Source organism: Onychostoma macrolepis, chromosome 16 (assembly GCF_012432095.1).
Source record: "Onychostoma macrolepis isolate SWU-2019 chromosome 16, ASM1243209v1, whole genome shotgun sequence".
Lineage (NCBI taxonomy): Eukaryota > Metazoa > Chordata > Actinopteri > Cypriniformes > Cyprinidae > Onychostoma > Onychostoma macrolepis.
Genome location: NC_081170.1, coordinates 3,451,187 through 3,467,437, shown reverse-complemented (window position 1 = coordinate 3,467,437; position 16,251 = coordinate 3,451,187). Strand labels below are relative to the sequence as shown.

Here is a 16,251-nt window from a genome sequence, read left to right as displayed (position 1 = left end):
TTACGTTTAAAGTTGACAGCATTGCTCAGAATAATACAGTAGCAGCAATAAATAGATGTGATGTTTATGGCCGTTATCTAGTAAACTTGCAGGGTATACTGGCAATGCACTGAAGAATGCAGACTAACATGCAATGCAATGCAATGCACAAAAAAAGCATTTAAAGCAAAGCTGTACGATCTTTGAACTTGATTATTTAAAGAATGCACATCTATTTGTTAGCATTTCCATTCATCTTAATGGCAGTGGCTTGACTAGTAAATGCAGTCTTGTAAGCAACGTGCATCCTGCCATCTTTGCACATAGAAAAACATACCTGTATGAGCCAATCGTTTGAGCAGTAAATGCAACTGCACCACATGCAGTTCAACCATCCTCCCACCTGCACTAAAAAGTAAACACAGACACAGTGTAGTTGCTAGGTGAATAACAAAACCGTGACATTCAAGTGTAATAACAGACAGAGAGATCATAAATTCTGATAACCGAGTTAGGAAACAAGATGCAACGGTTCAAAATCTGCTACAGTGACACCAAGTATTCAAATTATATGTGATAAATTAGATTAATTATTAGCAATTTAAAACAGAACTGATAAAATAACTGACTCAAAAACCATCCTGTACCACCAAAAGTTGTACCAGGAAAAGGAAGTGACATCACCGGAACAGGTTTGTGTTGGTCTATCTAAAAAGATGGCAGGTTAAAAACAAGCAGAGCATATTAAGTGCTGTGTAGAAAATAAACCGCATTCATGCATAATGGGTGAGTAGTTCAGGACGGAGGAATAAAGTGTAGATGCATAATTTGTTTGAGTTTCTTTTATTAAAATACTAGTAGCAAAGAAAATTTATTTTACAAAGTCGCTGGTTTGATTATATTTATAGCATTGCTGTTAGTGAATGCTGCGTTTTAGTTCAAATGTTAGATGTACAGTTCAGATACAATTGCTTTTTGCACTGTAATTTGCTCACTCAAGCTCTTCATTTCATTGTAAACGAAACGGCTGCTGCAAAGATTTAGGTAAAATTGTCATGCAACCATGCTTGATTTTTATTCTGGAATCATTTCTATGCTGCTCTTCTTCTGTCTGTCCATAAAGCATTGGGTCATGGTGGTGCATCAGAATTATATTAATTGGCTTTGGACTGAATGATATGCATTGATGACGGCAGGCAGATTAATCGGTGCAGAGACTGGCTTGAAATGTTAGCGGATGCTGTCATCAGAGCTCTGCGTTCGCTCGTCTGGTTTCCCACGGTTGAATAAAGGGCAGCAGTGAGCCAAGCGGCAGCAAGGAAGGAGCAAACGCCTCGCCAGCCCCTGCAACATCTTCCTGAAAGTCTCTCTGAGTGCGGAAGAAGAGAAGTAGAATACGAAAGGGTCGAGACATGCATTCAACGTGCTGGTGAGTAAAGCAGGTTGTCTCCATTCAGAGCTGTAGCCCCTTACGAATCCCTCCACTTGTGACATGTTGAAGGGCAAGAAACAGATAACGAAGACCAGAAGCGTGCCCAACGCCATCCCGATGGCTCTATACCGCTTCTTGGCGTTGACGTTGGATAGTCGGGAAAGTGTGCGGATGCATTGGATGTAGCAGAAGCAGCAGATGAGGAAAGGGATGAAGAAGAAGACAACAGAAAGCTCCAGTCGAAAAGGCAGGAGGATCTTGAGTTGTTCATCAGTGAATTCTTCATAACAGGTGTTATGTTTGGATGGATCAGTGATGTTGGGGTTGAAATAGTTGTCGTATTGCATGATGTAGACGATACTGCAGTGCGCCATTGAAACCACCCAGAATATGACGCTGGCTATCACGGCACTTCTGGGATTGCGTTTAAGCTTGTATTTAATGGGGAAAGCCACACCCAGGTAGCGCTCCACGCTGATGGCCGTCAGGTGAAGGACGCTGTTGGCGATGACCGAGTAGAAGATGAATCCCGACAGCGGACAGAGGAAGTAAGGCAGCGTCCATTTCATGTTGGCCGCCTCCACCATGCGAAACGGCAGGAAAAAGAGGAAGATCAGGTCAGAGATGGTTAAACTGAGTAAAAGCACGTCCATCGGGGTGGAGCGCTGGCGGACCTTCTGCAAGAAGGTGTAGAAAGCCAAGACGTTGGCGGGAAGGCCTGTGATCAGTGTGAATCCGTAGACTGCTAACACCAGGTTACTCAGAGACACCGTCCACGCCATCGTCACTAGATGCACTAGAAACAATGGGAAAATGCAAGTGTTTTAATGTCAATGAAAAAATCATGCTTTGTTAAATATGAGATAACATAGGATTAAAACAATAATAATAATCTATGAGATAAGATGAGATAAAAATTATGAGATAAAATGTCATAAGTATGAAAAAAAGTAAATTATGTTGGAAAAATACTAAGTCATAATTATGAGATAAAATCTTTTGACATATGAAGTCAATTGTAAGAATTGAAAAATTTGATTATGAGATATAAAGTCAAAAATTTCATAGAAAAAGTCAACTATGAGATAAAAAGGTGAAATTCTGAAATACAAATACGTTCTCATAATTATGATATGTCAAAACGATGACATCCTACAGTAAGTCAATTATGAAAAAAGTCAAAATTATGAGAAGAAAAAGATAAAATGATGACATACCAAGTCTTAATTTTGAGATAAAAGTCTTATGACAAAGTCAATTATGAGATAAAAGGTGAACGGTGATAAACTAATAATTACAGAAGTCATAACTGAGATAAAGCATCATGACAACCTCAATTATGAGATTATGTCGAAATTGACACAGGTCACAATTATGAGATTAAGTCATAAGTATGACAAAAGTCATGAGACGAAAAGCTGAAATTTTGTGAGTCATAATTATGACAGTCAAAATGTTTGATATAATGTAATTAGTCATGATATAATAATTAATACTTAGAATATCATAATTTCAATATATAACTTAGTAGGTCAATTTAAACATTTTATGTAATAATTACCATGACCTTTTTTCCTATGGGCTTCGACGTGTTAACTGATTTCAGAGTATTCTTGACATGTCGATGATTTATTGACACGGTTCACTATTTTGACATTTTGATATGTTTCATAGGCATTTCTGATCATTTTGCACTGATATCTGCCAGGTCTGGTTATATTAAATGTAGTGGTGGTAAACAAAATACACATTGCAAACCTTACAAACAAATGTTTGGTAAAGATATGCTACTCATCTGAGCTAAATGCAGTCAATATCTGATGGCTCTCAAGCAAGAGCAATACATGCAATACTACAGAATTCAAAGTGTCTCATGGTTACATTTAGATAGTGTGTTTAACTGATGCATGTTGAAGTTCTGTCAACCCTTGAAAAAACAAACAAAAAAAAAACACCATTTATACACAACAGGAAGCTGATAATCATCTCAATACTAAAAACTGGCAAGCAATGGTTTTATGGTCTTTAGCATCAGTGAAATATTGTTTGACAAGGAATTATTCTCAATGTAATTGTTCCTCTACAGACACTGGTATCTAATCCAGTATCTTGACCACACAATGGAGCTTTAAGTAGGTCACTTACTAATGGCAATAAAAACGGTTCAATACAGATGGGACTGACTAAACCAAACAACTGTGTTAAATATGCATCTACCGTATCCTTGGAATAATAAAGAATGCAGTATGTCTAGAATAGGCTCAGATAAATTCTAAATATATAGTATTGCATCTCAGGATGAAGAGCATGAAGAAACTTGTCACAGGATCAGGTGTTATTACTGAGAAAAAAAATGATTCCGCAACACACATACAGAGATCAGAATGCATGATTAGGTTATACTTTTTTCAGGCCGTTAGGGTATTTGGAATATCTATGCAACAACTGAGTCATCCTTTTGATAGAGTACTTACAATTACGACAAGCTACTAAAAAATATTAATACTCAAAACAAATTTTCTAGAATGCAAATTTAGCAGCACCTATACATACATATTGTGTGTGTATGTATGAATGTGAGATGTGAAACTAGTTAAAGGGAAATACCAACATGTAGGTTACAAGTGATAATGTGAGGAAAAAAAAATAACACTTCTTAAAACTGAAAGAAATGTATGAGAGAATTAGATATATTATATATATGCATGCATGCAGTGTTAACTAGCAACATCTATGTTTCAGAACAATTTCATTATTAGATATGTAAATGTACAAATACATTTAAATAAAGAAATGTTTCAATCTTACAAGCAATGAAAAATACCCCTCGAAATAATTTAAGCATTTTATGCTTAGTTTCTTTTTTCTGTAAATATTAAAATGCATATTATCTCGTATGCGGAACCCATATTTATACATTTGATGTTAGGAATATATAATTATATATATATTTAAATGTTTTCTCTGTTGCCTATAGATCAGAGAACATTTTCTGAGCAAAACTGAATTCAAAGAAATCATCACAATCTAAAAAAACAATCTAAAAAAAAACTAAAGTTGTAGTAGCAAAATATTGTATACCTTAATAAATCAGTCCACACCACCGATTCAGAAGTGATAATCTGATGCTCCTGTCTTTAAAGCGTTTTCTCATTATGTCACTTTGACACTTGCTGCACCTACGATGACAAAACAGGAAAGAAGCAAGACATTGTTCATATACCGAAGGAAGCAAATTTATTTTCCGAACAGCAAGAAACACTTTTTTTGTATGATGCATGTGTATAAATACTGATATTAATTTAATCTGTTCTTGCAATCAAGTCAAAGAGGGAAGTTTCTTCTACGAACCTCTTCTTGAGAATTCAGTAGTGCTCCATTACTTCATCTGCAAACTGATTTCTGTGTCTAACTTTGAGAAATCTTGTATTAAAGATGTAATGAAGAACAAAGCGATGCAAATTGGGAGAATTTATTTGTAAAAACCTCAAAGTACATGACATAAACCATCTGACCAAACATTTGCTTTTCATCATATTTTTTGCTAGGCCTGTCAACAACCTATTTCACTTAAACTCATTAGCATTTTCCACATCATTAACATAAAAATTAAAGAGCTTAATTAATTACACGTCCGTTAGGTGGGTCTCCTTCATACTCAAATGCGCAATCCATCCACAAAAGCACCGTAGCGGATCGCACTAATTGAGCGGCGCTACAAGAAGCATCTGTGAGCAGAAAGCTGAATAAATAGTTGTGAGAGGACAAACAGCAGCAGTCCATTATTTATCATTTAGTAGTTCAGCTCTGCCAGCCATCCTAATTCATTTGGATTTTGTTCAAGTCTTCCTGTCTGTGGAAAAACACTGCATTGTGTTTTATTTTCAGACACTTGAGCGCAAGAAAAATCCCTGAGCAGCATTGTTCCGACGGATGAAATTCACACTGTGTCCTGTTCAACAGCCGCGGCTTTCACATGCCTACGTGACAGCAGTGCAGGAGAAACAAAAAGATCAGTCTTTTTATCAATAATGCCGTCTCTCCGACAAAATACAAAGATTTGTACGGCACAATAAGCCGAGGCCAGGAGGAACGGCTGAGCGCTTGTTTCTTTCCACCAGAGAGACATTGTGCTTTGTATGAAAGTTTTTTGCAGTGCAAATGGTGTCGAGCCAGACGAGCGCTGCATTTTCTCAACGTCTCGGTCTGCCTCTGTGGACCTGCTGGAGAGGAGGAGGAGAAAAGAAAGAACAAAATGCTTCATTTGATATAAATCATGTCTAAAGGCCCTTTCACATTACTCGAGTCAGCGTTGCCCAATGAACTGAACTCGGCATCTGCTACAGGGTTGGCCTTCAACCCCATTCGCTGACATTTTTTTCATGATTTTGAAAGCCGGTGATTATCAGACAATTTGCAATGACAAATCCAATTCTGCATTCAAGTTAATCATTCAGAATAAAACGAACTCAATTATTTTAGCTGTCAAACTTTAAGAGGTCTTGAATGCATCCTGTGCATTTATATTTACCTTATTTCCAGTTTTTTAAATAAATATTACTTCTACATTTATTCATATATTTTTAACACTTTCATATCCTTTACTGCTTGTTTGGCATTTTCCATGTATCTTGTAATTTTGAGAGTCAAGTCAAACTGAAAGTCTGAATGGAAAATAATTTAGTAACAATTTACAATAAGGTCTCATTTATTGTACATCATACAGCTTTCACCAATCTTACTGTTATCTTAGTCAACACTCATTAACACGTGTTTAAAAATCAAAAGCTGTATCTGGTAACATTAGTTAATGCACTAATATGAACAAACAATTATCTATTTTTAACATAAATTGGCAGCTAATGCATTAACTAATGTTATCAATTGACTTAATTTAAAACATCAAGAGCATCCAGAGACAATAAAACTTTGTGAACTGTATTTTTTCTTTCTACAATGAAACAAAACAATCACCACGGATTCTCTTCTATAGGTTCAAATACTGTATGCATTTTTTACCAAATACATTGCCCATTTTCATACCTAGAAACTGCTTTTCTGTGATGCTGTCTGCAGTGCGTGTCACATGGAAGTCAAAACAGAGCGCTAAAGTCTTGATGCAAGATATGAAAGAGCCTTAACATATTTGCATATTGACTGATTTGGAAATGTTGAAACATAAATAACGTGTGTTAATTTTACATTAGCCTGCTGCTGAGCTGAATGCGGTATTCTAATAAGCATAAATATAGACTCTTAAATATAAAGGCTAAAGGGTGTTTTCACAGTAATACCATAGAGGAACCATTTCAGGCCAGCTATATTGAATTCTATGTGAACATCTTGGATTTGACGTCTTAAACTACTGACTAAGGAGGCGGCTCACTGGGTTTTGGAACAAAGCGTCACTAAACCATGGATATAAATATTGCATTATAAAACATTTCCACCCAATTCAACTACTCCCGTCCATCAGTTAACATCTTGTGAAGCCAAAAGCTTTGTTTTTTAAGAAACAAATTTATCATTAAGAGTTTTTTTTACTTCAAACCATTGCTTCCTGCAAAAATACGAGTCCTCTATCCGTAATATTGCTTTCTCCAGTGAAAAAGTGGTCTGGTCTGAATCAGGAGAGAAATTTGGACAGATTAAGCACCGTTTACAAGCCAAAACAGTTCAAAACAGCTCTAAACAAATATGTTGGTGGATTCTGATGTGTGAGACAACAGGGAATTAACTTTTTGTCAGGAGGAAGCGTTATTATGGACAAATATTTTGGCCCGGAGCAACAGTTTGAAGTTAAAACATCTTGATGGATTTGTTTCTTACAAACACGCAGCTTTTCACTTTTCAATATGTTAATTGATGGACTGGAGTGGTGTGGATTACTCGTGGATTATTGTGATGTTTTTATCAGCTGTTTGGACTCTCATTCTGACGGCACCCATTCACTGCAGAGGATCCACAGGTGAGCAAGTGATATAATGCTAAGTTTCTCCAAATCATGAAGAAACAAACTCATTTACTTTGGATAGCCTGAGGATGAGGACATTTTCATCAAATTTTCATTTTTAGGTGAACTACTCTTTTCAATTTTTAAATCCAATCAAATTGGCTGCACAATACATTTCAACTCATTTAAAAAATCTTGTCTAGTTGAAAGTTGTAGAACTTAAAAAATGAAGTTGAAATTTCATCAGCCACAAAATCTGTTGTGAAGGATGCATTTCACTCATTTAAAAGTAGTGTTAGGTTACGTACCTGGCGCATATGGGTCGGGTGTGCATGCATGGTTGCATGCATGGGATGCGCTCCCGGCATTCGCTGAGGGCTTGTGTGCAACGCTCGAGTCTGCCTGTGCACGTTAGGAGATCTATGTCTACGTTGCACGTTCACAGGCTGGATGGTTTGCGGCTGCTTCATGCGTTCACGTGGAAGTTTCTGGAACTCGTCCGGCCGCAGCACCAGAGGTGGAGTAGGAGGCCTCTGGCCCATTTTGTTGAGCTGCTGGACGGGTTGAGAAGGTCCAGGGTTCTGCAAGGCAGCTTGAGTCTGCTGGATCCGGTTGGCGAAAGGGTTATCGGTCTGGGTGGTGTGTTGGCGTAGTGCAGCGTCAGTAAGAGGACCGGATGGCTGAGGCATGGTCAGATTTGATCTGGTGCCAGTTTGTGTTTGAGGTATGGTCGTTCCTCTTGGTAGACCAATGGGGATTGGATTCTGACCCTGAGAGGTTTGGGTTTGAGGTATTGTGGTCTGGATTTGAGATTGGACTTGCGGTTGTGTGCTTAAGTTCTGTCTTTGCACATTTGGGTGCATTTGAGAGTGATTGAGCACAGTTGGTCTCTGGAGGTCTCTTCTTTGGGGAGAAGGAGCAGCTTGGGTCAACCTTCCCAAAGGTTCAGTTTCCTGGGATCTCTGAGCAAAATGATCCCTCCGTGCATCTCGTTGTGTCCAATCTGAAGATCCACTGTTGTCTGTACTATAGACGTCGGGGTTGGGATATGCTGGCGTTCCCCGCAAACGGTCCCAAGGCTCCTGTTGGAGGTGCGTTCTGGAGTCATTGAACTGGTTGTTGGTCTGAATGGGGATTGAACGTTGAGTTCGCTCTTCTCTTCGGTTTGCATTGGTTTGATTGGTAGGGTGAGAGAATCCAGTTTGAATGAGGCCAGTGTGTTGGCGAGAACCATTTGTTGAAGCATTATTGAGCATTGTTTGTGTCTGATTACTCAAACTCAAAGGGTCAGAGTTCAGCAAGCCATTCTGAGAGTAATTTTGATGGTTGGCATTAGTATGTTGACTTTCTCTATGGACCATTTGATTTGTTTCTGGAGGGTATGTGTTCAAGTTGACATGCACCATTTGAGGTTGTGAATTATTAAACTGGTGATTACGTGGCAAGGTGTTGAGGTTTACATGAACTATAGGCGCAAGCGCACCAGGCTGGGAATTGCCCGTCTGTATGAGAATATTGGGATTGTGTTGGACAGGCTGTGGGAACGATCTCTGAGGGTCATTGTTTGGATATGAATTGTTTTGATGCCCATTGTCTGGGACCATGCTGAAGTTGTGTTGGAATACATCAGTGTTCAAATGGGCATTATGATGGTGTGGGTTGGAGTTGCTGAGCATGTTTTGTGACATTGTGTTGATGTTCCCATTGTTGTTACTGGGAATGGCGGAGAAGTTTTGTGGGTGTGAGTTGTGTAATGTGGGATCAGGGTGGTTTCCATTGACAAAAGCTCTGTTTGCAATCTGCAGAGAGGAAATATGTGAAAAGATGTATTATTGTAAACTGAAAGAGATGTTAAGGCTGGGCATCATCATGTACTTTGCAATGATTGCAAGGTGCTTTTATGTGGCTATTGCATTTTCTAAAAGCGATTAGACTGGTTTTGTAATTCTTTTCTTGCAAAAAGCGAGTATGAAAGTGTCAATATAAAGATGTTTTAATAGCATCTTACAGTAAGTATTCACTGACGTGAATGAGTTCAGAAACTGTCCATTTTAATGAATCAATTCAGAACTTGATGATTCGTTTACGTCATCTGTAAAAATGTTCATGTTATCTCTGTGTGCCATTGTTTATTGTAAGCAAATGTTGCTAATTATTACTTTGTATTGATATATTGGTTCATTCAAAAGAAGATGAAATAGTACTGAAAACAGTAAAATAGTCCTGAAAAAATATTTGAATATATTCAATGTATAAAAATGTTATTATTATTATTGCAATTAATATACATTCGATATATTATATAAATGCACATGATATATTTTTCCAAACAACATTTGAATACAAATTTAATTTACTTCTAATTATTATCAGTACTAGTAATAGCAGTAAACATTTTAAAAAATTATATTTCTGCCATATTGTCCAGCCTTCAGATATATTATTCTACATTACACAACATATGAATAAAATCTCATTTAAATTAATTTAAATTACTTTTAAAAAAAAGAAAATTATTTTTAGACTTTTTTTTTTTACTATATTAACAATAATATTTTTTAAACAACAACTAACAACTAATATTATTGGTGTTCTTGTTATTAGTAGTAGTAAAAATAAAAAAAGTTTTTTTTATCCATATTGTCCAGCCTTCAGAGATATTATTCTACATTACATAACTTAATTTGCTTAATTTTTCTCATTTTATTTTTAGACTACTGTTTTACTATTTTTAACAATGATACTTTTTTAAACAACAACCTTTTTATTTTTACAGATAACTAAAATAATAATAATAATAATAATAATAATAATTAATCTTTTTATTTTTACAAAAAATATTACTATTATTATCATCATCAATACAAATAAAAAATATATTTACATACAAATAAAAAATATATATATTTAAAAATATTTAGATTTTTTTAGCTTTATTGTCCATCCCTAAGAGGCATTACTCTGTATTACACAGAATACAATAATAGAAGGTGGCGCCATCTTACTGTCATTCCTTCATTCTGGTTTGTCTTCTGAAGTCCAGCAGTATCTCTGAGTCTCCGATCAACTGCAGATATGAGCATATAATCATGTCAGACCTTTTAGCATCATAAAACAAAACAATAAACTCAAGCATTTAGGAGAGACGTACCATTCCTTTGCCGCAGAAGCAAAATAATTACAATGATAATTATGATGAGTGCAACAACACAGGCAACAACAATCCCTGCTACGGCGCCTCCGCTTAGACAAGTACCTGTAAACATGATTTTTATATTTTACATTAGATTAACAAGCACTACTAATATCAGCAGACAGAAATGGAGCCAGGGCATAAAGGGCAAAGAAAAAAACACATCACAGAAACATCAATAATGGAGCCAGCAAACAGAAGAAAGTATCCTGCAAAGGGAAATCATGGTAGGCGGATGAAAATTATGACTCCTTCTAGAGAGGTGACACATGAATTTATCAATCCTGTGGTTGATTACTCCCTCTCAGGTCAAGAAAACGAATTTCAGGCCGAAGAATGAACTGACAGATGCATCAGTCACCAAACTGCGACAGAGAGCCATTAACTCACCCACAACGGCCAGGTCTATCTGCTGCTTTGATGTCCCTCCTGTGACGTCATTCCGTGCGATGCAGACGTAACGGCCACTCTGATTGGTGGAGAAGATCTGCAGACTCAGCACGCCACTCCCTGATTGGCTGCCGGTCACCGGCTGGTCGTTAAGTTCCCATGAGAAGGAGGCAGGAGGTAGAGAGGCAGACGTACAGGTGAGACGAACCGTCTGCCCGACCGTAGCATCTCCACCGCCAACACACTCGCTTGAGGTCTTAGTCAACTGTGGGGCGTCTGGACCATCTGAGGAACCAACAAAATTATCAAATAATAATCAGTATGACCAACTTCTTAGCAATTATAGTAATAATAACAATTTGTAAAAAAAAAAAATAATTAAATGAAAGAAAAAAAAAAAAGTGTAAAATATAATAAAACTAATTATAATCATTATAATAGAATACAAATAATTATAATTATTTGCAAAAAAATAAATAAAAATAAAATAGCCTATTGGGATTTTTTTTGTCATACTGTTCAATCTTGTATCAAGGTATGATCAATGCTTCCTTTTGGTTCATTATTTTATTTTTAATTGAAATTTTAGGGACACCAATCAAAAGATTAGATTATTTACAATACATGAATAAGTTTGATATCAGTGCAAAGTTTATTTGTATAGCGTATTTTACAATAAATATTGTTTTAATGCAGCTTCACAGAAATATTAATTATTATTAACAGTAATATTAAGAATAAAAATATTATTATTATTAATGATAATAATAATTGTTATTAATAATAATAATAATGAAAATATTTATTAAAACAAAAATGTAAAATATTTAGATATTTAGGTATGAGGTTTTCTAAGTGGTGCCATCTTACTGTCTATTTTTGACAATCCAGTCATTTAAATAATTATGCTTTATTTACAGTGCAAAAATTGCTTCACATTGTGAAACACTTGAGTTCAAAACAAAACACTCAAAACAATAAAACTAAATTACCAAACAGAATTGGAAAAACACTCTTTGGTTTCCTCCATCTGCTACTGGCTGGACTATTGGTTGAGCCAGTGTTGTTTTGTCCCTCATACAGATTGTAATTAGTCACTAGTGGAGCAGAAATTAATCCAAAATATGTCTTGTATGTTATTGTTATGTTTGTCCAGCAAACCAGAACATTACAAGCTCTTTAGTCATTTTTTTTCATGTCATGTGTCTCTGAACGCATGCTGCTGTCATAAAACATGCTCTTATTTGACAAACTGCAAGAAATGTTCACACAAGGCTGACGTGCAAAGAATATAAACTTGAGGTCTAATTAATGAAATTAAACTCAGTATGTTTCCAAAGGGGCTTATTAATAACTTAAAATGACTTAAAATATGCCAAAGCAAGCAGTGCAATAAGCTAAAACAGCTAAAAATAAAGTTAATAAAACGTAATAATAATAAAATTGTTTAATAATAATATTATAATTATTATTATTATATAATAACAATATATTAATAATTATTTCTTAATCTTTTATATTATCTTTATTTTCCAGTCATGAAAAACCTGCTATTTTAGTATAATTGCAATATTATTATAATTTTAATAATATTTTATTTGCTGTTTTTATTTTTAGTTTTGTATTTTTGTATTTTTTTTTTAGAATATATGTCTATATATTTTTAATGTCTATAGTTTAATATATATATATAGAGAGAGAGAGAGAGAGAGAGATTTTAAAATGTCTATATATTTTTAATGTCTATAGTTTAATATATATATAGAGAGAGAGAGAGAGAGAGTTTTATAATGTCTATGTATTTTTAATGTCTAAAGTTTAATATATATATATATATATATATATATATATATATATAGAGAGAGAGAGAGAGAGAGAGAGAGAGAGAACATGTTTTTATATTTCTATTTCTGTTATTTATTTTATGCAAGGAACATATTTTTTAATGCTTTAACTTTAGTTTACTATAATAAGCCTGACCTTGACATATAGGGGATTTCAGTGGAATATGAGGGAATATTTTGGTGTGATTTATTTATTATGAAAAGAAAGAAAATAATTTTTTAGTTATGTCCAACTATTTTGCTGGCTAGAATTTGCAGAGAAATTGCTATTTGTGAGTGAAAAAACAACTTCTATTCAAACAAATATTCAGTTCTTGAAACTTCTGGAATAATGGATTTTTAATAATGATTTAATTCAGGTATTTTAATATATAGTTCATGTAAACAACAGCTTGAAAACAAGAACTCAGATTAGAGAAATCTGCAGCAATGACTCGGCATTATTGACTCACAGTAGATGCTGAGGGTGGCCTTGGAGGTTTGAGCGCTGACGGCGTTGCTGACGGTGCATGTGTATTCTCCTGCATCATCTCTCCTGGCCTGCTTGATGAGCAGAGATCCAGCACTGATAGTAATGTGGCTGTCAGAGGACAGAGCAGCGCCTCCTTTACCCCAAACCACACTGACCTCTGAACCAACAGACCAGCTGCAACTCAGAGACACGTTCCCACCTTCCAGCGGCAGAGACGGCAGAGACAAACTCACTCCGCTCACTGCATCTGAAGAAGGAAAACAAAGACAGGGTGTGCAAAGAAAATGTTCATTATTAACCCTCTTGTTGTGTTGGGGTCTGTCGATTTTCTTACTGCTTGAAACACTTGCTAATCTATTCAATTTTTGACATTTTGTGAATAATTTACATTTAGGGTCGTGAATGATCACACAGCATTTCTTCCATGTTTTAATTTGAATAGTAAACCCCCTTTGTTTGCCAAAATAAATAAATAAAGTTTGATTTTCAATAATTTAGATAAATGAAATTAATGTTTTATGCCTTCATTTGAAAACCAGATACAGAACACAGAATTTCTGAGGAAAAAGAAAACATTTCATAAATTTGAATAAACTTAAGTTGTTTTTATGCATTCAGATAATTAGACATACTGCAACACAGAATTTAATAACAATAAAACAAATGGTGAAAGAAAATAAAACACCCATTATGAAAGTGGATAAAGATTTTCAATTTCTTGAAGTCTTTAACAACCTAGAATAAATGAATAGAAATGATGATACCCAGCCCTACATACAGTAGATGTGTTTTGGAAAGGCCGAACAAATCCGGGTTATTATAGCTAACAAAGACTAAAGCTGAATCCAAAAACTATTTTTACTTGAAATAAAATAAACTTTAACCGAAATAAAATACTTTCAAAAAAGGTTATTTTATTTGCCATTAGGCAAACATTTCATATTTTCATTTAGTTTACCTAAAAATATTTTTTTTAGTTTACTGAAACATCTAAAACTAATAATACAATGTAAAACAATGAAAACAATATAGACATATTAAAAAAATAATAAATGACAACTAAAATTAAAAAATAATAATAATAAAAAATCATAAACATATAATTGTATTTCAATTATACTAAAATAACCCTGGCATAAATTTTTTTTACGACTTTTATGTTTGGTTCAAATTGACTCTCCCATTGGTTTCTGTCTTTTCTATTTTTACATAAATCTTTAGTGGTTTTGGCAAATTGCATAGAAACCAATGCACGTCTATTTGACCTGCAACACAAAAGCCATCCTCAGTTTTTTGCTGTTGTTGCATCATTGTGGACATATGCAGCATCGTTTGATCGTACCAAACACCTTGAGCTGCACCGATCGGGTGTTCACACCGAGTCCAGTGGTAGGCGAGGGTTCGACCGAGACGTTGTAGTTTCCAGAATCGCGGAGCTGGCTGTTGCTGATTTTGAGCTGAGTGGCGGTGACAGAGATCCTGCCCTGGTACTGCGGGACAGATATTACGACAGGGCTACCGTTCCCCCATATGGCCAGCGTGGTCGCTGCACTATTGGTCCATCTGATGAGGGACACATCAGACACCGTCTGTACTGTGAAGACGGCATCTTTCCCTGATGCCACCAACACCGGTGTCTTCTCGAACTGAACTGGAACGAGATCCAGACACACAACGAACAAAGGCAAACCTATGGAGAGTCGCATGTAAACAAAGTGAAAGCTGCTTCAGTTATTTGTTTAGTTACGTCATATTTCAAACTTTATGTGCATTAGATAACAGCAGCAAAACTTATCAAAGCAAGTGCTATTTGATGCTATTCAAATACTGCATCTTTTCTTCATGATATTTGCTCATTGACTTACATAGTAAATTGAATCACCATTTAAAACCACACAATACAAACACAAAGAAAGAAAGTTTAAATGTGAATGCATCTGAATGAGAGAAATGAATGTTGCATTCAAATGGGTGTAGCATGAAGAGACACGCAAACGACGCACATAAAAGAGCCTGAAATAGCACTTCAAACAAAACAGGGGAATGCTGTAAAACAAGCAGAACTCGATGTGTCTACGCACTTAACCTTTAAATTACATCTTGCATCTGTCTGTCTGTGTTTTTTTTTTTTTTTATTCTTTGGTATGTGTTTTGAAAACAATAAGGTGTTGGTCATTTCATAACTTAAATGTTTTCACATTATTTGTTAAAAAAAAAAAAATGATATGAAAATGGAATTTGTACTAATACCTCTAGTTAACGGATCAAAATTATTATTTGTTCATTTATTTATATATTTTTGCATGTTATCCATTCCATGTTGCATTTGTTTAGGCTTATGTTTTATATTTAGGAAGAAAGTATCCCGATAGCACGTGCATAATTTGCTTTTTCATCTTAAAGATGTATTTTTCATACATTTCCTGTCAGATAATACATTCAGAGAATGTGTTTAAGATGTTTATCATTTTGAATGCACATAAAACTGCTTTTTAAAAACGTTTATCAGGTACATAATGTTCATTTAGGTAAACTTGTCATATTCAAATGTATTTAAAGTGACAAAAGTGCTCTACAAATGAAGCATTGTTGCTTTTATCTAATTTAGACATACGACTGTAAAATTCACCTGTGTATCTTCTACAGAATCACAACCTGACAATCGATATTGACAGGTTGAGGAGGCAAAACTTACATAGTGACAAAACCACAACAGGATTCAGAAGTATGTTCATGTCAGTCTGGAGGGCCTGAGCAAAACAAATGATTAGTTTCCAGATGTTTAATTCTATCACATATTAAATTAATAAGAGACAAATTAAAATAATAAGAGACAAATTAAAAGAGATCAATCACTGTCTCATATGGGGATGCATATTAACAACAGGCTACTGTACAATTCAGTGCGCAAGCACAACGATAGCCTACACTCGTTTTAATCAAAGATTGTTTTAAAATGAGAAATTTAATCTGTTATATATACTCACC

At 35.1% G+C, this 16,251-nt stretch overlaps 2 protein-coding genes across 8 annotated transcripts in view; both read right to left on the bottom strand.

The window, feature by feature from the left end:
• Positions 1-321: 321 nt before the first annotated feature.
• On the bottom strand, positions 322-4,857 carry LOC131521465 (free fatty acid receptor 3). The gene is made up of 4 exons (XM_058746194.1): positions 4,763-4,857; positions 4,493-4,590; positions 609-2,207; positions 322-387 (listed from the first exon to the last, which is right to left on the bottom strand). The coding sequence occupies exon 3, from the start codon at positions 2,191-2,193 to the stop codon at positions 1,210-1,212; it is 984 nt and encodes a 327-aa protein (XP_058602177.1). The 5' UTR covers positions 2,194-2,207; positions 4,493-4,590; positions 4,763-4,857; the 3' UTR covers positions 322-387; positions 609-1,209.
• A 10-nt stretch (positions 4,858-4,867) lies between these two features.
• si:dkeyp-97a10.3 (putative uncharacterized protein DDB_G0271606) overlaps positions 4,868-16,251 on the bottom strand; it is an 11,923-nt gene continuing 539 nt past the window's right edge. For 4 of the 7 annotated variants that reach the window (XM_058746187.1, XM_058746186.1, XM_058746185.1 and 1 more), the window contains 9 exons: position 16,251; positions 15,959-16,013; positions 14,606-14,953; positions 13,244-13,510; positions 10,948-11,232; positions 10,516-10,620; positions 10,370-10,431; positions 7,673-9,163; positions 4,868-5,634 (listed from right to left, as the gene is read on the bottom strand). The exon at position 16,251 is cut by the window's right edge. In XM_058746187.1, coding sequence (XP_058602170.1) covers positions 5,605-5,634; positions 7,673-9,163; positions 10,370-10,431; positions 10,516-10,620; positions 10,948-11,232; positions 13,244-13,510; positions 14,606-14,953; positions 15,959-15,998 — 2,628 coding nt within the window. In that variant the 5' untranslated portion in view covers positions 15,999-16,013; position 16,251 and the 3' untranslated portion in view covers positions 4,868-5,604. The remainder of the gene's footprint in view (positions 5,635-7,672; positions 9,164-10,369; positions 10,432-10,515; positions 10,621-10,947; positions 11,233-13,243; positions 13,511-14,605; positions 14,954-15,958; positions 16,014-16,250) is intronic. The other 3 variants (XM_058746188.1, XM_058746189.1, XM_058746190.1) reach the window with 3 other exon arrangements.

Excerpts from the sequence above, each read along its gene's own strand:
- LOC131521465 (XM_058746194.1), bottom strand. The coding sequence starts at position 2,193 with ATGGCGTGGACGGTGTCTCTGAGTAACCTGGTGTTAGCAGTCTACGGA.